Source organism: Globicephala melas, chromosome 17 (assembly GCF_963455315.2).
Source record: "Globicephala melas chromosome 17, mGloMel1.2, whole genome shotgun sequence".
NCBI lineage: Eukaryota > Metazoa > Chordata > Mammalia > Artiodactyla > Delphinidae > Globicephala > Globicephala melas.
In genome coordinates, this window is record NC_083330.1 from 531680 (window position 1) to 557091 (window position 25412).

The window sequence follows — 25412 nt, forward strand, 5'->3', positions numbered from 1 at the left end:
TTATTCCTCTTGATACAGCTGTAAATGAGATTGTTTTCTTTTTCTTTTTCTTTTTTTTTTTTTGGCTGCGTTGGGTCTTCTTTGTTGCTGCGCGTGGGCTTTCTCTAGTTGCGGTGAGCGGGGACTATTCTCTGTTGCGGTGCGCAGGCTTCTCACTGCAGTGGCTTCTCTTGTTGCAGAGCACAGGCTGTAGGCGTGCAGGCTTCAGAGGTTACAGCACGCAGGCCCTAGAGCACACAGGCTTCAGTAGTTGTGGCTCACGGGCTCTAGAGCACAAGCTCAGTAGTTGTGGCGCACAGGCTTAGTTGCTCCGCAGCAGGTCGGATCTTTCCGGACCAGGGCTCGAACCCATGTCCCCTGCATTGGCAGGCGGATTCTTAACCACTGTGCCACTGGGGAAGTCTTGAGATTGTTTTCTTAATTTCAATTTCTGATTGTTCATTATGAGTACATAGACAGGCAACAGACTTTTGTATACTGATTTTGTATCCTGCAATTTTACTGAGTTTATTAGTTCTAACAGTTTTATTGGTGGAGTCTTTAGGGTTTTCTATCTGTAATATCATGTCATCTGCAAATAGTGACAATTTTACATGTTTTTAAACATTCTTCTATACACACAGGTTTCACAATTTAAAAAACTAAAAGGAAAAAACGTATCAAAATACCAAGGGCATTTTTCACAGAACTAGAATAATTTTAAATTTTGTATGGAGATACAAAAGACGCCAAATAGCCAAAACAATCTTGAGAAAGAATAACAGAGCTGGAGGCATCACACTCCCTGACTTCAGACTATACCGTATGGTAATCAAAACAGCACGGTATAAGCACAAAACAGATGTATAGATCAACGGAACAGAGCAGAGAGCCCAGAAATAAGCCCACGCACTTATGGTCAATTAATCTATGACAAAGGAGGCAAGAATATACAATGCAGAAAAGACAGTCTCTTCAATAACTGGTGCTGGGAAAACCGGACAGCTACACGTAGAAGAATGAAATTAGAACATTCATTCTCTAACGGCATACAAAAAAGTAAACTCAAAATGGATTAAACACCTAAGCGTACGACTGGAAACCTTAAAACTCCTAGAAGAAAATACAGACAGAACACTCTCTGACATAAATTGTAGCAATGTTTTCTGTCTCCTAAAGCAAAGAAAACAAAAAGAAACAAAGGAGGCCTAATTAAACCTAAAAACTTCTGCACAGCAAAGGAAACCATCAACAAAACAAAATGACAACCTACTGAACGGGAGAAAATATCTGCAAATGATAAGATGAATATAGGGCTAATATCCAAAATATACAAACAGCTCAAACAGCTCAGTATCAAAAAAACAAAGACCTGAATAGACATTTTTGCAAAGAAGACACACAGATAGCCAACAGGCATATGAAAAGATGCTCAACATGGTTAATCATCAGGGAAGTACAATCAAAACCACAATGAGACATCACCTCACACGTGGCAGATGACTATCACCAAAAAGACCGCAAATAACAAGTACTGGCGAGGATGCGGAGAAAAGTGCGCCTCATGCGCTGTGCGTGGGAATGTAAATTAGTGCAGCCACTGCGGAGAACAGTGTGGAGATTCCTCAAAAAACTAAAAATAGAGCTACCATACAGCCCAGCAATTCCACTCCTGGGTATTTATCCAAAAAACCCAAAAACACTTATTTGAAAAACTACATGCACCCCACTGTTCATAGCAGCACTATTCACAATTGCCAAGACATGGAAACAACCTAAGTGTCCATCAACAATGTGTCCAACAATGGATAAAGACGATGTGGTAAGGGACTTCCCTGGCAGTCCAGTGGTTAGGACTCCGTGCTTCCACTGCAGGGGGCACAGGTTAGATCCCTGGTCAGGCCGAAGAAATAAATAAATAAAAGATGTGGTAACTATATACAATGAATGTTACTCAGCCATAAAAAAGAATGAAAATAATTCCATTTGCAGCTACATGGATGGACCTACAGAGTATTATGCTTAGTGAAATACACCAGATGACTACTGTATGATACCACTTGTATGAGAACTCTAAAAAATAAAACAAACATATGTATATAACAAAACAGAACCAGACTCACAGATATAAAGAACAAATTAGTGGTTACCAGAGGGAAGGAGGAGGGGCAAAATAGGGGTAGGGGACTTAGAGACACAAACTACTATTCATAAAACAGATAAGCAACAAGGATATAATGTACAGCACAGGAAAACAGCCAATATTTTATAATAACTATAAATGGAGCATAACCTTTAAAAACTGTGAATCACTACACTGTACACCTGAAACATACATTTTACATCAACTATACCTCAACTAAAAAAATCAACACAGTGGCTTCAAACTCCAGTCGATTTTTTTTTTCTTTGCGGCACGCGGGCCCCTCACCGCTGCGGCCTGCCCCCCGCTGCCGTGGAGCACAGGCTCCGGACACGCAGGCCCAGTGGCCACGGCCCACGGGCCCAGTCGCTCGGCGGCAGGCAGGATCCCCCCAGACCGGGGCACGAACCCACGCCCCCTACATCAGCAGGCGGACCCCCAACCACTGCGCCACCAGGGAAGCCCTCCAGTCGATTTTCATACAAACGTGCACATGCCCACACACATGCAGAGACAGATTCCTATCCATCCAGCTATCCTCTCTCTATCCATCTACCACCGATCTATCCATCCATCCATCTAAAATCTATCTACTTAACATCCACCTACCTCTCCAACCATCATCCACCCATCCATCCATCATCCATCCATTGTCCGTCCACCCATCCATCTATCCACCCATCCATCATCCATCCATCCATCCACCATCCATCCATCTATCCACCCATCCATCCAACTAAAATCTATCTACTTATCATCCACCTACCTCTCCAACCATCATCCACCCATCCATCCATCATCCATCCATCTATCCACCCATCCATCATCCATCCATCCATCCACCCATCCATCCAACTAAAATCTATCTACTTATCATCCACCTACCTCTCCATCCATCATCCATCCATCATCTTATTTTCACAACTGCTCCCCTCATCACTAACCCAACTGCCAATTCCTGAGAGAAGCTATTCTGACCAAATGAGGTCAGATTCCTCATTATAAGGTTCCTTAGTAATCATGTACCACTACTTAATTTTTTTTTTCCCATGCTGCACAGTAGTGGGATCTTAGTTCCCCGACCAGGTATTGAACCCGGGCAGCCGGCAATGAAAGTGCAGTGTCCTAACCACTGGACCGCCAGGGAATTCCCTGTACCGCTACTTAAAAGCACTAATTCCAGCTACAGATTTTACCTTTATCTTTGTGATTGGTTGAATATTATCTACCTGTCTTTTTAAAATGCAGCCCTCACGAAGGGCTACATCTTTGTATCTCCAGCATTTGGCATGATGCCTGGCACATAACAGTCTGACCTAGCAAACAGTACTAAATGAACAAACGAACAAACACTACTACAACCTTAGGTCAGGGACTATCTTGTCCTTGGACTGTGAAACCACCCCGTCACTGGTGTCCTGGCCCTCAGACCCACTCCCCACACAGCTACTGGCAGGAGAATTTGGGGAGGAGTCTAACCGTGCCGCTCCCTGCTCCCACTATCCAGGACTCGCTGTCTCTGGAAGTGGCCTTCACATCTTAACTCCACAAAGAGAGGCTCCTGGCCAGTCTCATTTCACTCCCTTCCAAACCTCAAACTCCACAGCAAGGAGTAGAAAATGACTTCGTCTCCGTACATACTGTCCTCTTATCTCTGCCCTGTCCCTCTGACCTGAAATGCTTGGGCCAGTTTCCACTCATCCCCTAAGCCTCATCCCAAGTATAAATGGAACAGGAGGCCAGGAGGTACAGGAGGCCAGGAGGTACAGGATGCCAGGAGGTACAGGAGGCCAGGAGGTACAGGAAACCTCCCCTAACCTACTCAAACCATGTCAGACACTCCTCTTCTGTGCCTCAAAAGACTGTGTATTATGGCTCTTGTTGCACTTTCCAGACTGTGTACTATTATGCTTCAATGTAGATCTCAACACGTTCTGAGCCTCTTCTTGAATGCAAACATCATTTTAATTCATTATTTAATCCCCAGAAAATAGCACAGCATCCAGCATGTTAACTATTTACTAAATGCTTGATATATGACTACATGGATACATAAACAGTGAGTCACTTTACAAAATCACTATTGAATATTTAGAGATCTTAGACCGCATGCCGTAACGAAAAGATCCCACAGGCCCCAACAAAGATCCCGTTTGCTGCAACTAAGACCCGACACAGCCAAAAAAAGAAAAGGAAAATAAATAAATATTTAAAAACAAAAAAAAGAAAATTTAAAGATCTTTACACCTTCCCTGTCAGGTAACTTACGTACCTGAATTCCCTGTAGATATTATTAAAAGCAAGTGATGCTCCCAGTCTCTTGAAAGCATTGGGGTGAAGTGCCAAGCTGTACAGTCGCTTGAAAAGTGATTTGGTGTTTACGGGACTGTTTTCCTGCTGCTGCGGTGTTGTCTGCTTAATGGACCATTTGAGGAATTCTTGAATACACCGACCACAAAAATCTCTTAAAGTACTGTCAAAGGGGTCCACAATTCCATCCTGAAACAAAGCATAAAATGACAACTGAATACCTTGGTCTGCCTCTGAGCATAAATGAAGTATGTTATGAAAATTAATTTAGAGCATTATTAAGGAAAAAAACAGACACTAGTCAAACCAATCTGTCTAGAATCTAGACTCTAATAACAAATTCCTTGTGACATAATGAAAAGTTTCTTCTAAACAAATTAAGAAACTGAAAAATACATGAAAAAAAGAGAATACTTTAATTGTACAGCAACAAAGCAGACTTTCCTTCCCCTGAAGAAACACAGTGATTATATCCTAAAAACTTCTGTTGATTCTACCTCATAACATTACTGAAATGCTTTATTTATTGAGGATAAATAGAGTAAGACCCTTGCAAGTTTCAAGGAAACTGTAACGCTACACAAAGAAAAATCATAGAGGTGTGGTTCTAAAAGTAGGACCTTCTATCAGAGCAGTCTCCAGAAAGGCACAGTCTCTAAATACTTGAAAAAACAGCTAAGGAAATTTGAGTGCTTTTGTTTCTCTCTTAGATCCACAAAGGAAAAGTTTAACTTGAGAAAGTACACGGAAACTGAAATAAGGGGATTCTTTCTAACATGCCTGGTTCCTTGCTACATGCAAAATCTTTGATCACAGTGCAAATCAGAATTCACGGAGGTGATGGTAATGCACCGCGGAAACGGGCAGAGGAGCGGACAGCAGGGACACAAGTGCACTGGAGTGCACCAGCCTCCACCTCCGCCTTCACCTTTTCTTTTCTTTCCGTAAACCCTCTCATGTTACATTTCCATTCCCACCTGCTTTTTTCCTGAAGCTCTGACTTAAGCTACCTTCAAGGATCAAAAGGGGAAAAGGAACAGCTAAGATAGAAACTTCAGAACAGAAACATTAGAATAAATCCGTCTGAATGAAACAAGCCACAAGTTAAATTTAATTAAATGGATCTGTCATAGACAGGTTTCACACTAGACACTGCAGGGAATTAAACCACAGGTACAATGATGTCATCATCCTAATTACAAATGTTCAGTAACTCCCACTGCCCACAAGTGGCAGCCAGTTAGGCAACCTCTGAGAGGGAAAGGAGCTGTGTTAGTAACTACACACACAACAGGGGCAACAGGGACAACAGGGCTGGCCTGGGCAAACTGCAACAGAGAGTGGTCCTACATGCAACGACACACCTCATTTCAAACTTAACAGAAAGTGACCCACAGATTCAAACAAATCAGTCTGCAAAAACATGGGATTAAAGGATGTTTGTTTGCACAAACTTGCTATGTGTTCAACTGGGCATTTTTTTAAAAAATTTATTTATCTATTTTTGGCTGTGTTGGGTCTTTGTTGCTGCGCGCGGGCTTTCTCTAGTTGTGGCGAGCAGGGGCTACTCTTCCTTGCGGCGCATGGGCTTCTCGTTGCGGTGGCTTCTCTTGTTGCAGAGCATGGGCTCTAGGCACTCGGGCTTCAGTAGTTGTGGCTCGCAGGCTCAGCAGTTGTGGCTCGTGGGCTCTAGAGCGCAGGCTCAGTAGTTGTGGCACACGGGCTTAGTTGCTCTGCGGCATGTGGGATCTTCCTGGACGAGGGCTCGAACCCGTGTCCCCTGCATTGGCAGGCGGATTCTTAACCACTGCACCACCAGGGAAGTCCCTCAACTGGGGATTTTGATTCCAAAGTCAGTATATGCCAAAACAAAAGTACGGGTTGAAATAATAGGTAAATATCAATTAAGATGATATTTAAAGAAATCAAATGTAGTTATTTGCACGAGTTCAGAATATTAAAATCAAATCAGTGTGGAAAGACAGTGAGGCTTTAGCCGACCTCACTGCCTCTGCCCGCAGTGAGCCAGTGACCCCACCCTAACAATTCCACCTCTGCTGTCTCAGGATAGTTCTATGTACACGGTGAACTGCGATGTCTAGGACTTTTGAGTTGCTGAATCTGAATGCAGGAGAAAACAGGACCAGCTCAAAAAATTCCTTTTACTCTGAACTAGTATACTATAGTTAAAAAAAAAAAAAAAAAGAGGATACTGCAACTCTGATAGAAGTCCAAGAACATTCTTATTCACCCTTTCCACCCTCAACACACACACACACACACACACACACACACACACACACACACACAGCCTTAATGTAGATGAAGTTTGTCAAATTTATAACCATCCTCCCAAAAGGAACAAAACAAAAACATCTATGTGCTTGTAGCTATTTAAAAGTATCCCTTAATAAACAGCACCTTGTTCATTAAATGCCATCTCACCAAAACAAAAGAAAAGAGATGATCCAATCTAGCTAGATGTTACATTTTGATACCTTGACAGGTAGCTTTTCTCAAAGTTCTGAGTATTGATCACATATAACCAGTTGATGGGAATGGCAGGACAGGAACCATTACTCACCAGTATTGTTTCTAGTAAGGCAACAGTGTCCTGACTCTCAAATTTCTTATTGTTGGTGAACCAGTGAATCAGCTGCATAACTAGAGGTTCATACAGTTGCCTTGGCACCTGAAGGAGTAATAACATCAGAATTTACTTTTTTCATGTAAATTTTATATCAGAGACAGTTCCATTTATACGACAGGAGCAAAATTAAGCATACTACTACTGTGGTTATATTAGTTTCCTTCTCTAGTTAAATTCTGTGACGAACATGGTCTAACTTCTTCCTAAGAGTCCGGCAAAGAAAAAATACGCATCCCCAAACTTACTGTTCCTCTAACGAGGAGGGCAATTAGGGTCGACAGTGATGGTATTTATCATTCAACCTGATTAACCTGATCCTGAGCTAAACAGAAGGCATTCTGTTCACAACCCCGTGGGGACAAAGCAGAAAGCCAGGTCAGGGCTTCCCTCCGCGCAATAGTTGAGAGTTGCAGGGGACACGGGTTCGTGCCCCGGTCCGGGAGGATCCCACATGCCGCGGAGCGGCTGGGCCCGTGAGCCATGGCCGCTGAGCCTGTGCGTCCGGAGCCTGTGCTCCACAATGGGAGAGGCCACAGCAGTGAGAGGCCCGTGTACCGCAAAAAAAAAAAAAAAAAAAAAAAGCCAGGTCAGCGTCCTCTGCATAGAGACTTCCAGGCTGTATCACAGAACAAGAGAAGAGGCACCTCCCCCTCGGCTGCCTGCCGAGAAAGAAGGGAAACTAGTCTTTACTCCGTGGAGATGCGGGTTCTCACCCTAACCTTCTCAGATGTAAATACAGTCTCTCCAGGGCCCAGAGAGCCCTGTGGGTGTCTGGCTCCTACAATCTAGGGTGGCTCCCAGGCCTGGAGAGTTTTTCTGTCCTTTTGGATCAGAGCAATTTCCTGAGACAAACGGTTATGCATCTAACCCTCATTCTCTATGAACAGTAAATGTTCACAGCCCGAGTGAAGGGGAACATTCCCGATCTTCATGTCTCACAAGGCTGGCCCTACAGGAGCACTGAGAAATCCAGGGGAGTTCTACTTCCCCGCTGATACTCAGCTTAAGAACAAAGCACGTGGTACGGACACCACATCAAAAATCACGTGAGGGAGGTCCCTGGCAGTCCAGTGGGGGACCATGTACTTCCACTGCAGTGGGTGTGGGTTCCGTCACTGGTCAGGGAACTAGGATTCCACATAACGCCTGCTGCGGCCAAAAAATAAAATAAAATTTAAAAATTAAAAAACAACAACAAAAATCACGTGAAATGTCTGGGGCTCAGACTAAACAACAAGTTCTCTTACACCTGGGTATTTCTCCAAAAAATATCTTTCTAAACTTTGAAGCAACTTTTAGACTTAATCAAAGTAAAAGAATCTTACCTTTTAGTTTGGAAATTTAACCTGGTCTTAAAGCATCACTTTTTTTCCCCCAAAAGAATTATTTTGTATTCTTAGAACATAAATTATATATATGTACACACACACCATTTATAGAACATGTAGAAAACCATCCAACTACAATCCTACATCCAAAAGGTAACCACTGTTAACATTCAAAACCACTGTTAACTCAGTATATTTATACACATTTAAATATATGTATACACGTGTGTAAAAATATACACTTTTGTGACCACTTTTCTGCCCCTTAATTTCGAATACTTTTCATGTAAATACATAAGCTATATCAGTATCTTTATTAGATGCCTGCTATCTCATATATGGATAAACCATGATCCAGTTACCCAATCCTGTTGTTAGAAATGCAGTATTTCTAGTTTATGTCTGTCTTATACACACCACTCTGAACACCTCTCTGGACAAGGGCTGCTGTCCACACTCCCACCTGCCAGGACTCACAAGCCCCTTTCCCTACAAGCTTGGCAGCACTAAACACTGCCAATTTTTAAAATATTTGACAACTGCTGCAATCCATACCATTTTAATTTGAATTTCCTTATCTACTAAAAAGGTTGAATATTTAAAACATATTTAATTGGCCATATGTACTTCTGTGTTCACGAGCTGCCCACTTTTGTTCTCTATCCATTTGCCCATTTTAAAATCTTATCATCTTCAGCACAATGTGGGGAAAAAAAATTTCCCTACATCATGTATATGTCAAAACTGTGGGTTTGTGCCATTCAGTGGTTTTAAATACTTATAAAGTCAGAACTATCAACACACTAACAGTTTTCTTCCACAGATCTCCCTTCAATACCTTGTATGAAAATTTCCCTTTCTACACAAACTGTATGGAAAGACACCTATAATGTAATGATAAAATCCACCCAAGCAGAAATCACATTTTACATAAAAGAAAGCATTTTTGAATGCTATAATCCTTTTTATCTGTAAAACAAAATTTATATGTATGCTTATAAAAAATTTATATAAAATTTATACGTATGCTATGTTTTACAAAGATCTAGGAGTATATTCACCAAACTTTCGGCAGAGGATACACTGGCTTTTCCTGAGGAATAATGGTGGGAAAGGGGTGATGACATGGAGGTTCACTTTTAGCATCATATGTTTCTATATTAATTAGTATATTTTACCAATGAAAAAGACCATCCCAATCCAAAGACACAAACAGACATGCTATAATTCATCACATTTTTCTATAATATTTTTAGAGTTTATTTTTCCTTCTAAATCTTTTTAATTTGAAATTAACCTCTCATGTTAGTCAAATGCTATAATAGAATTTATTAAATGTTCCATTTCTCACTAACTTAAAAAGCTCCTTTTACCACACATACAGTATTTATGTGTACACATGGGTCCACTTGCCAACTGCCAGACAGTCCCACTGACATATCTGTGCACAAGTTCAACCCCATTATAATTAACGTGACTTCTTCTTAATATCTGTTAGGGCAAGACACCCTTCAGTACCTGACCCTGCCAAAATTTTTCTTGGTTAGGCTCTAGCAATTATTCTTCCAGATTACTTTTGACGTTCAAAATGAAATTAATTCTGGGCTTTGCTGGAACAATACCAAACTTACTGAACGATTTGGAAAGAGCTCGAATTTTTTCAATACTGGTTCTTTCTTTTTTTGGCCACGCCACCCAGCTTGCGGGATCTCAGTTCCCTGACCAGGGATCAAACCCGGGCTACCTGCAGGGGAAGTACCAAGTCCTAACCACTGGACTGCCAGGGGAATTCCCTCAATATTGATTCTTCAGGTACACAGCACTTTCATTTTATATTCATAAAATATATGTTTGCCTGGCACACTAAAGTTTATTCCTAGATGTTTTATTTTACTTCATTTTATTTTTTACACTGCGCCATGCAGCTTGCAGGATCTCAGTTCCCCAACCAGGGACTGAACCTGGGCCATAGCAGTGAAAGCCCAGAATCCTATCCACTAGGCCACAAGGGAACTCCCCCAGATGTTTTATTATTATTACATTTTTTGATGCTGTTATGAATGCTATGTTGTAAACACATTTTCCAAGTGGTCAAAGCTACAATAGAATATAAGACATATTAGAACACTGATATATGAGAATTCTATTTTGTAATTCATCAGCTTTCTCCTTTATTAATTCTTAGATTTATCAGTTGATACTCTGGGCTTTCCATATTTTTTTAAAACTATATTCAAAATAATTTTTTTCCTTCCTTTCTCCGACGTCCCTGACCTCAGGGACCTCATGGCCTGATGAGAGACCCAGAGGTTAACCAGTGCAAATTAACTTATGAAACACAGACGAAGCCATTCTGAGCAACCACTCCATGCACAGGCCCGGGTCGGGGCTGGAGGTGCCTGTGAACAGGCCACGCCACGTCTCACCCCAGCACCCACCTCAGCCGAAGCACGAGGCGGCATCACTGCATCACGGCTGGGCAGGATTTGGCTGTGATATTCAGGTAAACATTCTTCATCATTTTTTTAAAGACAAAATTAAACGATTCCTGATTTACCAAAACAAAATACCTTCTTGGCCTATATGAAGAGAATCGTTGCTTATGAAACCTATTTCTGTGGTAAATTTCCAGTTTTACCCCAAAATCCTATTTAATCATGGTGCATTTTAAGGCACTACTGGATTCGTTCACATATATACTGAAGGATATTCCATGTATATTTATAGGTGAGTTTTTCATTTAGTTTTCTTTTTTATGCGTGCACCCTTATATCAGGGTTCTGCCAGCTTCATAAAATAAAGAATCTGAATGTCTTCCGTGTCCCAGCAGCAAAGGAGAATTCTGTCCAAAAAGCCCCGAGGAAGAGATGACCTGCTGACATCTCCAAGCGCCCCCGACTGCTGGCCACGGCCCCTCCTCTCTTCTTCACCCCTAAGTGACAGAGCCGGTAGTAAAATCAGCCTTAGGGGCTAGACTCTCGTAATTAATTCCTTAATTCCTTAATTAATTACTCTCCTAACTTAATTCCTTAGGGCCTATCCCTGAGGAATTAAGCCAGAGTCGGAAGGGCAGCAGCCAGGTAGCAGGTTTTCAAAGACCCCAGAGTGGCCCCAGTGTGCAGCAAGCCTTGACCATCACTGAACTAGACAGGACTTCCTAAAAACTTCCGCAACTGTTCCAGACTCAAAGTCATGCACTTACCTGATCTACATCACATGCCAGTCGAAGCAGCACAGGAAAAGTGCGCTTATAGAGCTGGTACATGGGTGGGGGGCCCAGGCCACTGTCAGGCATCTGAGTGGCTTTTCCCAGCATAAACATGACAATGCTGTGCAGAAGTTCACAGGCCGCAACCTGAAACAGGCCAGGGTGGACTTAACAAAGGTTAAGAGCATTTTGAAATGCTACACAATGTAGCCCTTTAGAAAGGAAACCTTCTGCAGCAGATAACTATCCCACCCAAAATAAATGAACGGCAAGTGGTACTTCTTGTGTAAAGTTCATGCTTCCGTTCACTTTGAGCTGGAGCCAACAGTGAAGAACTGAGATTTAAAAGATTTAGACAGCAGGACTAATACACTCGTAAGAAACATATCCATGCTGCCGTAACACAGAGCTCTGCTCCATGTGTTAGCACATTTTCAACTGTCACTTTCAGTAAATACATTTTTAAAGCACGAATCTTGGAAATATACAGATTAATATAAAGACTTGAGATAATCTGCTTCTAATCTCCCAGGTTGAAGAGAGAATCAAGCACAGACTAAAAATCACTTTTCAATGCCCTTTGTACTATTTTCTATTATGAAGAGTTCTGGTATATTAATGTTTTGCCAGGTTATCATCTATTATTCAGATAATTTATGTTTAACTTCCATTTTCCAAGGACACGTACTTCTGATAACTGAACAGTTCCCTGATTACTATACTAGAGAAAATACAAAATCCGTGAAACACAATACGTGTTTCCTAATGAATACACGTCTAACCACAGCAGGTGATCAGTGAGTACTTTGGTTTGTCTGTCAGCGGCCGAGAGCGCCAGCTCTGTGACACGTGGCAGGAATGGGTCCAGGTGGATGATGGGCTTCATGTCCGCGAAGGGCACCGCGAAGCCAAGCCTCCTCTCTCTGTCCCAGGCCACACAGCGCCTGGCTCTCTCCTCGGGGGACACTGCTGTCAGAGAGATGCAGAGCGCTTTCGGTCAGTCCCTCCTCGCTCCAGGACAGCCCCTGGCTCACCCCCTCCTGCTCTGTTTACCACACGTGTACAAACCACTACACACTGTTTCTGAATTTGACTTAAAGGCAAACTATTTTTAAACAAGTCTAATAGTCTGCAATGTTTAATTTCCAATTTCAGTAAGAGTTACTCTTCTGTGGAAAAATGATAAATGAACAATACTTTAATTAAGTATCTCCTCTTTATAGCACTTATTTTCCTAACAGCGGTTCTGACTTCTGAAATGCCAAAATCACCAATACATTTAATATGAAATTTTAAAGGTAAAAGTACCAATTTTTACTAATCAAACATGCTAATTCCGGGCTTCCCTGGTGGTGCAGTGGTTGAGAGTACACCTGCCAATGCAGGGGACACAGGTTCGTGCCCCGGTCCGGGAAGATCCCACATGCCGCAGAGCGGCTGGGCCCGTAAGCCATGGCCGCTGAGCCTGTGGGTCCGGAGCCTGTGCTCCGCAACGAGAGAGGCCACAACAGTGAGAGGCCTGCGTACCGCAAAAAAAAAAAAAAAAAATGCTAATTCCAATCAAAAACAACTTAAATTATCCAACTATTAAGGATATCAGGTTAAAAAAGATAACTTTGAACTCCTGACACAATGTTTAATATAAAGGTGTATCAAGCTAGATTCTGCTTCAAAAAGGAAAAGACATCAGACTCCAGTGAGCGAGCACAAAGAACCACACAGGCTGCAGGGCACAGTGGAAGTATACACTCCATCAGGCAAAATATGGCTCTTCATAATCTTACCTGAAAACACATAAATGATATATAGGAGAAAATATCAGAACACACCATGACCTGTATGCATCCAAATACATCCATGGGGTTAATGTGCTTTAAGGAAAGGTCACCTGTTATGAGGTTTTTGCTGATCTGTCCCCCAAGACGGCCAAGCACTTGCACAACCTGAACCCGTATTTCTTCTAAGGACAGCGCTTCATGCTGCAAACATGGTGACAAGTTAAACATTAGAGAGAGTCATGAGCTGAAAGAAAAACTGCTCTACCACCCTCTCCATTGTTGACGCCTCCAATGGCTCATTATATCCTACACGGCACTGCAGTTAATTTTATTTTAAATTCATGAAAAGAAGCCACATCTCTTCCAATTTTGCAGTTCTGTCCGTTTCCTAGACCATCGGTTCCAAAGTTTTGGCAAGAGCCTTCACACCCTTAAAAAATACTGACGCTCCCCAAAGAACTTCTGTTTATGTAGGTCGTATTTACCAGTATTTATCATAAGTTGAAACTTAGATATTATTTAAATAGTTATCATTTTATTTAAAAACACTGAACCCATGACATGTTAACAAATGATATGCTTTTAGGAAAAGTAACGATATATTCCAAATAAACAACCTCAGGCAAGTGGTACTGTTTCCCATTTTCACATTTGTGACAGACTTGCTGTTGGGCTGTAACTAGAAAAGGAGGAGTATTTTAGTAGTCTTTCTAGATAACTGGGGTTTTTCTCTGATACGGCTCCACAACTGCAGTGGAAGTTTCTTAAAGGCTGGTCACAAAGCAGACTCTGAGACCACAGCAGCGAAGACTATGGAGCCTCTACTACGTTAAAACCCACGGGCTTATCTTGCTCTCTGTGGATTTTCACCCACACGCAATTTGGGAAGATAACGTACTGTTCATCTGACAACAATGGTTCCCTGGGTCATGCAGATCTTCCACATGTTGATGCATTTCACTGTACATGTGAAAACATCACAGTCGTTAAGTACTGAGAAGCTGCCCAGCTCATGATGGTTACAAGTCTTGCAAAATTTTAATTTTCACTTAAAAGCTTGAATTGTGTCACTGGCAACCAATACTCTCAGAAGTTTTCTTTGAAGTGACAGGCTCGCTCTCTGTCTTGGAGAAAACGCCTGCGAGATACTGAGCAGCCAGGCTGTCTACCCCAGTAAACGGTGTTCACAAGGGAAGGGCTGCTCGGCGCACCCCTGCTCCAGCACACGGGATGGCACACAACGTGTGCTCAAGGGTCGAGGCTTAAGGAGGCGCTAGGGAACCAACGCACCACCCACCACTGCACAGTGCAAACGTCAACGCGTGAAAATACTGATAGTTCTGGCCTTGCACCCGGGGACCCCAGGGCCCACCTAGGGAAATGGGGTCCTGTGTCTGTAAAGAAATGTGCAAAACTAGAGGCACGCTCAAGTAACTTTACCTTCCTTTACTTATATGTGATAAGATAATTTAAAACCTTTAGACACCATTTCTAGTTTCATCCAGGTCTCCCAATCAAAAGCTGTCAAAAATATCGAGATGGGAGGAACTTTCCCTAGAGCTTGCAATATCAGTTCTAGATATTAAAAGTTTTTCAAATTTCCTTTTTCACATCATACTTAAAAATATTTTCCCTACACTAACTCAATTTTCTCTGTTTACATCATTTTTATCTGTCACATTATGTGCCACATCTAAAAAACTGGTCTCAAGAAATTATCACTGGAAAAAAAACATAAAACCTGCCATGAACTGAACTTGACAATATGTATTTCAGATTTAATCAGTAAATGAGTCAATCTTACATATCCATAATATCCCTACTGCAATTGCTTATTCCAAACAAGAAAACAAGACAATAAACCCGTTAATATAGTTTACATTTTTACTGTAAATATATATTGAAATTATTTCTATATTGTACTCTAATTGATACGTAAGAACAACTAATATTTTAAGTGAAGACTTTTCCTTTTCACGAGCATTAGAATCTGGTCTCTCCGTTATTTAAGGTAAAGAAGATACAAAAGATTTCTTACCGATGAAACGTTCTTTGCCCTTTTCAGATGCTTTAACACATCTCTAGTAAATCCTTTCTGGGCGGCCCGAGAGAGTGCTGACACTTCCCAGTTATTCCTGGTCTCATCTATCAACAGTAAACAAAAGTCAATTTTAAACAGCACCATTCATTTATTTAATTAATACAAGGGAAAACACACTACACTGCTATAGAAAGACATTAAAATGCTAAAGTGAGATTAAAAATGAAATTTCTAGAACAACAATATTAACAGTGGTTATCTTAGTTTTAAATACCACTGCTGACTGAAAGAAACACAGTTCCTTGGAGAAGTGGCTGACTCCCAGGCTGGGTAGACTGTGCTGGTGAGAAGCGCCAGGAGGGGGCACTGCTCAGGGAGGGGCACACTCCCAGGAGTCCCACACAAGTCACATCTGGGACAGGCTGTGCGCAGATATCAGTGGGAGCAGGAAAGGGCTGGACCCACTGAGAATATAAGGATCCACAAGTCCCTCCTGACAGGCAGAAATAATGGGTGAAAAAAGTTATTTCTCACCGCAGAGTGCCAACTAGATAAAAGGAATCATGGAGCTGGAACATCACCATTGTGCCACTTTTACAGTAATAATCAACTCAGAAGAATCACCAATGGACAGACACTAAAACCATCACGGTGAGACATCCCTGAGGAATCAGAACACTTACAGCTGTGAAGGAGCTGCCATTCGACAATCATAAACTTCTACAGAACTTGCACGTTTAGCACAAAACTTTCCCTCCCGAACCACTTCATGGTAAGGTACCAATCTGACGCCACCGCCCCTGAACGGTGCGGGTCCTAAAGGAGCCGGTCCCACGTGACAGCCACACCACAGCCCAGATGAGGGTGCCAAGCTGCAGACGCGGCCCCCAATCACCCCCACCCCCAGTCAGGCTCCACTCGGCCCTAACAACGTCTCAGCTTAGAACCACAGGTTACACTTAGTTGTCTTGTCTTTTTCATCTCCTTTAAGGGAAACAGTTCTTCAGTTTCCTGGAGTTTCATGACTTGGACATTTACAAAATTAGATGCCTCCATCTGGGTTTGTCTGATGTTTTCTCATGACTGCGTTCAGGTTATAGAAACCATTTGCAGCGTCTCGCTAGTCCTTTATTAATAAAGCCCTTGCACCTGCTCACTTTCTCTCAGTGGAGTCACACTTCTCCCAGTGCTGAGACAGCCTGGGAGGACCCTCACAGGGGCTATACCCCAGCACGCCTCTCCTGAGCCCCGGAAGTGACACCCGCTGACGGCAGAGCCTGACTCCCCTCTGCTTTCTGTCTCCCATCTGTGAGTCTGCGGTGCAGGTTTGCTGCCCATGCCCCACGAGCTAGGCCCCGGGTGGGAACAATCACTAAGAACTGGGGTTTTGGTCTTGGACCTTCTGCAGGTGGATATTAGAAATCTACCCTCTGGTGGCCCCAGATGAAAAGAGGATCTGGTTTTTATTTAGTCTTTATTAAAATGTTTTGGAGCTCAAATTAGTTAAGAATTTTGTACACTGGGAAAAACAACTCTCTGAGATGTGGACTGGTCAAGTGTTTTTTATCTGTCTGTGACTCAAACTGTGGGACTGAAGCCATAAACCCTCATGTGTCTGCGTGTCACCTAAGCCCTGAATTGAGAACAACCTGACTTCTCCTTGTGAGTGTTCTCCTGTATTTGGAAAGTATTAAGAAATTAGATTATTAAGTCTCTTAAAGGAGCTCTGTTCTTATTTATACAGATAAATAAGCTTATATAAAATGAATATTCCTAAAATTATCTGAAAATTTAAAAATTGGACTTATAATACTTTAAATGTGCCAAACTTTAAAAAAAATGCTATAGTCACTAACTCAGAAGCATTTCAGAAATCCATATTCACATAATAAAGGCACATCTTCAGTAAATGAGACAAATTTCATGATTTTAGTTTAAATAAATGTGTTTTCCTATCAGGGTTAAGTACAATACAAGCATACGTCTTATTCTACTTGGGTTTGTTTTTCCTATACTTACTTACATACTTATTATACTTATCCAGGCTTACAAAGCCAACAAGCTTTGTTATTATGGTACAAGACACACAAAATAACACCACCAACCGTCTGCAGAATTTTTTCTTCATCTCAAACAGCCCTACATAACTTTTTTTTTTTTTGCGGTATGCGGGCCTCTCACTGTTGTGGCCTCTCCTGTCGCAGAGCACAGGCTCTGGACGCGCAGGCTCAGCGGCCATGGCTCACGGGCCCAGCCGCTCCGCGGCATGTGGGATCTTCCCGGACCGGGGCACGAACCTGTGTCCCCTGCATCGACAGGCGGACTCTCAACCACTGCGCCACCACGGAAGCCCCCTACATAACTTTTAAGATCATGATAAATGCAGTAAGTTTATGTTCAACTAAACGGAATCACTGGACAAACTTTTTACTTCCCCAGTAATTATGTTTTGTAGCATGTCAACTGGAAGATAATTTCTATGATCTGCAGCCTTGAAACCTTGGACTGAGTTAATTAGTAAATCATCATTGAACACCCACGTAATTTCTAAGTAAAACAGAATACCGAAACACTGATTGCTAAGCAACATTTTTTTTTCTTTCTTTTTTTTTGGCTATGCTGCGCAATTGGTAGGATCTTAGTTCCCCAACTGGGAATTGAACCCAGGCCCCCCTGCAGTGGAAGCGCCAAGTCCTAACCACTGGACTGCCAGGGAAGTCCCACTAGGCATCATTTCTAAGTCTGTGTGCTCTGCTTCCTGCTTTCTAGGCCGTGAGGAGATGAGGCATGCTGCGTGTGGTACCACGCCGGATGGATGCGGCTGCAGGTGGGTGTCACGTGTGCTCACAAGCTCCGAGCCTGAGAAACTCCAAGACCTCAGCAGACACTTCTCAAAACCACCCAGTCCGCGTTTCCTCAGTCCAAGAGAAGTCTGGCAGAGAGTTGTAACTGATAAGCGGATGAGGCTGCAGTAGAAGTAGGAGGGCACGCTTCTGACTTTCAGGGAGGGTGAGCTGCTCTGCTGCTCACGAAGCAGCGAGTCTCGGCTTCTTGGTGTCCGGCCGTCTTTCCACAACCGGGACTCACTAAGAGCTCACAGATATTTGCTTTTCTGGGTTACAACTAGCAACAGTCAGCATACTGGAAGCAGAACCTACTTTTGTAAAGACCTACTGATCTATTTGAAGACTGCATGTTAACACACACGACACCTTAGTATTCCTCTGAAAACAGCTGGATCTCATGGACTCCCTGCGAGACCCGCTGTTTCAAGTTGTGTCAGTGGGTCCCAGAACATGACAAAACTTGGAAAGGTAACACCTGAGTCTGAGAAGAGGCTATGAAATGTGTTACATTCTTAGCAAAGTTCACTCAGTCTTAAAGGACGTGCTTCACTGCCTTACTGATCAATGCCTTTGTCTGTAACAGGCAAAGTTACTCTTTACTTTCTGTGGAATCCACAAGGGAGCAAGGCTTGAATCTTATCAGAAGCACTTTGAGCGAAAGGCTCAGGCCTTGCACCTCTGTCAGAAGCGGCACAGAGCGGCACTGGGCTCTCAGCAAAGCACATAAGGAGGCGTGCTGGCCACTGGCCCCACTGCTGGCCAGCAGGCTGACGACTGTCTGCCAGGGTCTCCACTGTAAAGCTGCCATCTGCACCCTTGGTGAGTAACATGTGTTGTGGGGTGAGGTAGGCAGGATTTTAAGGTAGCCCCATGACCCTCCCCAGTGTTACCCCTGTGACTGTGTTTCCTTACAGAACAAAGGCAGGTCTAATCTAATCACACGAGCCTCTTAAAAGCAGAGTTTCCTCCAGCGGATGCAGGAGGAAGGGGCACAGCCTCAGAGCCTAAGGATTCAAGGTGCACCGCTGGCTGTGAAGGTGGAGGGCCAAAGGCAAGGGGCGGGCCAAGCCGGGACCACCAGACAGCAAGGAAATGGGGCCTTGGAAGCCGCCGACACCCTGCATGAACCTGAGGGCCCTCCCCAGAGTGCCCGGAGAAGGGCCAGGCCGGCCCAGCCGGCCCCGAGCAGAGGAGCGGCTAAGCCCACCTAGGCTTCTGACCCAGAGGACGGGGAAACGACAGATGGTGTTTCAGCCGCTGGCCCTGTGGTGACTTGTTACACAGCGAGAAGAAGCACATGACGAGGCTTTCCGTCTACTCGCTGACTTGTAACTGTACACACGCAAGAGTCCTACAAGATTCAGTGGATCTCGATCTCTTTCTGGGACACTCTGCCTCGATGCTCAGATTATCCCAAGTTGGCTCGTGACATTTCCCATCATTCTTAGAACACTTCCTTGATTTCTGCATGTTTCAGAAAACATAATATTCTAGGTTCCTCTTATACTTTCCCTGTGCAGGCTGGAAGCAGCCATTTCTCCAAAGCCACAACCTGGGGACTGGTTTTCTCGCTGCTACAAAGGTACCACTAGCCCCAGGCAGCCCCTTCCAACGGACAGAAGGACAACAGGTGTGCACCTTGCACGTTCCACTTCACCCACCCACACAGGTGTGCGGGCGCCTGTGCACATGTGCAGAAGCAGTGAGGCCCGGGACGGGAGGCAGGGCCCTTTAGCTCTTTCTCCCTCTCCCCTCATTGTCCTTGATCCAGCTGTTAATGTGGCTGACGTCCCGTATGCCGCCCTCCTCGCCTGCTTGGATACCCTGCCCCCCCGGTGCCCACCCTCCTCGGCACCGACCACTGGAGGAGGACCTCACTGGGAAGACGGCCACTCGCAATCAGAGAACGGAGCGGCTCCCGCTAACCACAGGCCCGTGGGCATGACCGTGACGGCACCACCTGCCACTGGTCCTGGGGGCCCCTCACGTGAGAGGACATCAGACAAGCCCAGCTGGAAGGACCTCCTCCAAAATCACGGCCCGCAACCTTCAACAACATCAACGTCATGAGAACTGTCCCACACGAAAGGACGTCCAGAGGCACGACAACTAAACGCAAGGCCCAGGCTGAATTCTGGCCCCGGAAAAACGCAACTGGAAGCACAGCTACGAAGGAAGTTAATGGGGCAGCCGAGCCATGTGCACACGGGCTGCAGGGGAGGAGAGTGAGGCATCCATGTCACCCTTCCTGACCTTGACCACGACGACGCTGTGGTCACGCACAGGAAACACACATCGCAGTATTCAGGCATACACGTCTGTGATGCCTGCAACTTACAAAAGGTTCGGGAAAAAACATCACTTATAAACACGCACACATATTATCACACGATACAGAGAAAGCACATACAGTGACAAAGCAAGCGGGACACAATTTAGCTGCTAAACCTGCAGACAGAGCAGACAGGAGCTCTCTTCACTATAAATGCCACTGTTCTGGAAGTTTAGTATCGTATCAAAGAAAACATTACTAAAAACAGTCTTTCAGGTTGTGGATTTTCTGCTGTTAGTTTACTTACTCTCTGCTTTTCCCTATCTCCTAATTACCTGGAGAACGACCATTTCTCAATAACTAAATTCTCTGCTTAAAGGATCACAGTAATGTCCCACATTAACTGAAAAGAAATACAAATCTTTTCAATGAGCTCACTGACAGAACTAAATTCAAAAGAGCAAATGAAAGGACCACAAAGATACCTACTAACAGATACATTCAATTCCTTTAACCATGTCCACGTGTGTTCAGTGAACTACTCAAATAGCAGCACTCCTTATAAGAAGTGAATTTTAAAAGCCTAAATAAGAGACAAACATCAACTAGTTTTTTTTCCCTAAATACTTATCCCGAAACTGTGACTCTTTCTTCATGAACTCTGAATATGCATTGAGGTGTCATAAAAACCAGACACAGTGAATGAAATTTGTCAGACACTTTTCATTTACGGTTTCTAAACCAATAGTATTTGAGCTGAACAATAAAATAATGATTTACGTAGATGGAATTTTACGAATTAACACTTGATTTTCTACTTTGCTGGCAGGGGCATTTCAATTCTTACCAGTATTTCAGGGTTCTTCTCCAACATGAACCCTTCTTTTTGCTCATCTGATCACAATGTCCATTTCCACTCTGGTTCAAGGAAATTTGACCCCCCTCAATTCTATGTAATACTGTTCTTGGCTAGTACAACTTTGGCCTGGGGACTTCCCTGGTGACACAGTGATTAGCAATCCACCTGCCAACAAAGGGGACATGGGTCGAGCCCTGGTCTGGGAAGATCCCACATGCCGTGGAGCAACTAAGCCCATGTGCCACAACTACTGAGCCTGCGCTCTAGGGCCCGCGAGCCACAACTACTGATGCCCCCGCGCCTAGAGCCCGTGCTCCGCAACAAGAGAAGGCACTGCAATGAGAAGCCCGCACATAGCAACGAAGGGTAGCTACTGCTCGCTGCAACCAGAGAAAGCCTGCACACAGCAATGAAGACCAACGCAGCCAAAAATAAATTAATTTTTTAAAAACCTCCAATCCATTAAAAAAAAAGAAAAAAATTTTGCCTGGCCAGATGAATTTTTTCTTTGAATCTTTTCCCAAACCTACTTCTTGTATGACAATTCTTCTGAACTAACATTAGTACTAAGTCAGTTATATCTGAAAAACCAATAAAAAATCAGGTGAGATTAGGTCAAAATACAAAATTACTATTGGATTTCCTTATAGTTTTAATTCCTGTTTGATTTGTCAAACAAAAGTGTCTTTGCAAGGCAGTATGTTAGAATCTATAAGGAGCTCAAAATATTTAAGACTGACTTCTTGCCCTTGGAAGATTTTATAAATCTTGGTAGGATGTAAGTGACTAAAATAAGAAGTAGGTTTAATACCTCAGTTATACTTCTTATGTCCCAATTATATTGAAATGAATTGGGGAGATCACAAAAATATCCAACATATTTTGAATATGTTGGGTTCAAATTTCAGAAGTTGCAAAAATGAAAATACGTAGTCTTACAGGTATCACATTGCCATTTTAAGATACACGTCAGAATCCTTCTAAACCTTACCTGATAAGGCCGAAGTTTTCAGATATCCATCAAGGCTGGGTAAAATGTCCTTATAATAGGGCTGAATTACATGTTTGCCGATGTAAACTGACCATTCTTCTAGGGCATTCAGGCCGACTTCTGCCAGTGGGGTATAGCTCAGGCCCAGTTTAAAAGCCATCTGTATGTGAGTACAAACAAGGTAATGAAACACAAGGAATATGAGATTCAAAGAGGGTTTCTAACGGCAAGCCTTTCCTCTGCCAGAACCAGACAGGCTGGAGGGAAGGGTACACTGAGGCCCCCTCAGGAAGGCCTGCCGGGGGGTGTCACTGCACACCTGCAGCACAGGGAGGGCTGAATCCTCACCCCCCACCCCCAGGGGCCCTCAGAGAGGACCAGCCAGGGTCCCTCCCCAAAGCTGCTCAGTGGCAGAAGCAGAACATGAACCAGGGTGTCTGACGGGTGAGCGCCTGCTGGGACTGCCATGCTTTCCAGGAAACAGGACACTGCACAAGAGATGCGTCTGCTCGGGACGATGCACCCACCTGCAAGGCAGGGACATAGGCTCTGACATCAAGTTCGATGATGTCGTGTGGCAGGGACAGGACAAAGGTCAAACAGGAGGCCAGGAGTTCATCTTTGTACTGCTTCATTTTAACTGACACCTTAGCAAGAAAGACGACAAGAACATCAGTGCTGCACACCTGAAGAGAGCCTTCAATTTCACAATCAACTACAAGAAACCCTATTCGCAAATAGGGAAAATGATCACGGGGCCTTTATCTGACACAGCCACGTTCATTTAAAAAGTAAGCACTGATCTCCAGGAAAAGTTCATTTGTTGAGTACTTAATTTCCATTATGTGGAAGAGCTACAGAATCTATTAGCTTTGAGTTGTCATCACTCAATTTTAAGAAACCTCAGGGGACTCTGGAAGCACAGAGATATCCTCTGTTAGTGATTTTAACCCCTTAATCCCCACATGGATTAAGCAGCCCATTTTTAAGTAATTAGATCATTTATAGGATTTTTCTCAACATACATTTTTTTTAAACATCTTTATTGCATTATAACTGCTCTACAATGGTGTGTTAGTTTCTGCTGTGTAACAAAGTGAATCAGCTATACATATACATCTATCCCCATATCTCCTCCCTCTTGCGTCTCCCTCCCACCCTCCCTATCCCACCCCTCTAGGTGGTCACAAAGCACCGAGCTGATCTCCCTGTGCTATGCGGCTGCTTCCCACTAGCTATCTATTTTACATTTGGTAGTGTATACATATGTCCATGCCACTCTCTCACTTCGTCCCAGCTTCCCCTTCCCCCTCCCTGTGTCCTCAAGTCCATTCAATTTTAAATAACCCATGACAACACTGGATAAATCATTTGAAAATTACCTCTTTACCAAATTTTGCAAACAAAGCAAAGCAAAAAGACTTTTCTGGGTCCTCAGAAGACTGTTTCTGACTCTTTGGACCAACACCCTGTCAAACAAAACAGGGAATTAGTTCAGTGAATGATAACCAGGTAATCCTGTGTCCTAATCCGGCAGTTCCCAGCCTTCCTTCCAAGGGGAACCCATTTTCATGTTGCTCAGGCCTCATGCAGAGGGGAAGTGAAATCAGCCCTGAAAACGTTTCAGGCGGAGGCCAGCGAGAAACCAAGTGGGAGGTGGGGGGGCTTGCCGGTCAAGACCCAAGGCCTAAGTCTGCTCCCTGCCCCGGGGTTCTGATGCGCACACCTGTGGGCTGAAACACTGCTCACGCCCAGAGCCCCCAGACACAAACCCAGGTCCTCTCCAACCTCACGTGCCACCAGATCCCCTGGGCGGCCTGGGCACAGGCTGCTGGGCGGCGGCCCAGAGCTCCTGACGAGGTGAGCCTGGAGAGGGTGTGAGTGGTGCTAGTGATGCCGGAGCCCCAGCACCCAGCACCCCATGAGAGCCCCTGCAGAGCCAACGTCATCAGCCAGGTGTTGTAAATCAAAACAGAAAATGCTACTGGTTAAACTTTAAAGAGTGTCATCCAATTGCCACTCACATTACGTCTTTCAAAATACAAATAAAATTAGTAGACTTTAAAACTGCAATATGCTATCATGTTGCATTTTAGAAGGTATTTATACACACTCATGCAACCTAAGAAACACAGGAATATTCAGTGTCCTTCAAAAAAACACTTACCTCAAAATATTTTATTTTCTTGGCATTTCTCACAGCAATAGATAGCAATTTGTAGAAACCACTAATGAATGGCAACCGTGTAGACTGCAGAATTAATTCATATGCAAAGGAGTATACCCATGGCTCAAAAAATTCTACATGTTTCTCAGGAAGAATCTCCCTGTAAAAACAAATGTAAAGCTCAATGTAGAAATTCTCATCATGTACTATTTTTATTCAGCTTTGGATATAAGAGACATAATCAAAACAAAATCATGATCTATGATTCCATTATATATCATTTTCAAGTATATCTATATTCTTTGTTTTCCCCACCTGAGGACCTTTTAAATGTATTTTTTTAAATAGATAAATCTCAGCTGCTACATTTAAATATATTTTAAGTTTCATACAAGCAATTTTAGATTTTAAGTCCTACTATTTCATTTCTTATATCTACATAAGTGATTTTCCTATATTACAGCCAATAATTGATAATTTCCACTCTTGAACAAATAGCATTTTTTAAATACCTGCAAAATTCCACCAGGTTGATGAAAGCTAAAAAATCTTTAGGTTTAGCAGGATGCAAGTTAGCAGCTGGATCTGAAGTCGGGCTCACCCAAAGGCCAGCAGCTTCATTTTCATGCTTAAAAATTAATGGCACCAAAAAAACACTGTTAACATTCAATCGTTCAACAAATGACTCAGCAAGTGACTCCACAGCCAAGGCCTGAGTCTTTGAGGAAGGAATGCAAAACTGAGGAGGTACAGACGGGCCTCGGAAGCTCACAGTAGGATCAAAATGACGGGACCACAGAACGCGTGGCACAGGCGGCCACAGGGGACACCGACGGGGGA

At 43.4% G+C, this 25412-nt stretch overlaps 1 protein-coding gene across 3 annotated transcripts in view; it reads right to left on the bottom strand.

Moving 5' to 3' along the window:
* The window catches only part of PRKDC (protein kinase, DNA-activated, catalytic subunit), a 159294-nt gene that overhangs the window by 108184 nt on the left and 25698 nt on the right, over positions 1-25412 (bottom strand). For all 3 annotated transcript variants that reach the window (XM_060287680.1, XM_060287682.1, XM_060287681.1), the window contains exons 17-27: positions 25085-25200; positions 24573-24732; positions 23788-23874; positions 22933-23052; positions 22406-22565; positions 15435-15541; positions 13507-13597; positions 12424-12587; positions 11613-11765; positions 7017-7124; positions 4395-4621 (exon numbers count right to left, since the gene is read on the bottom strand). In XM_060287680.1, coding sequence (XP_060143663.1) covers positions 4395-4621; positions 7017-7124; positions 11613-11765; positions 12424-12587; positions 13507-13597; positions 15435-15541; positions 22406-22565; positions 22933-23052; positions 23788-23874; positions 24573-24732; positions 25085-25200 — 1493 coding nt within the window. The remainder of the gene's footprint in view (positions 1-4394; positions 4622-7016; positions 7125-11612; positions 11766-12423; positions 12588-13506; positions 13598-15434; positions 15542-22405; positions 22566-22932; positions 23053-23787; positions 23875-24572; positions 24733-25084; positions 25201-25412) is intronic.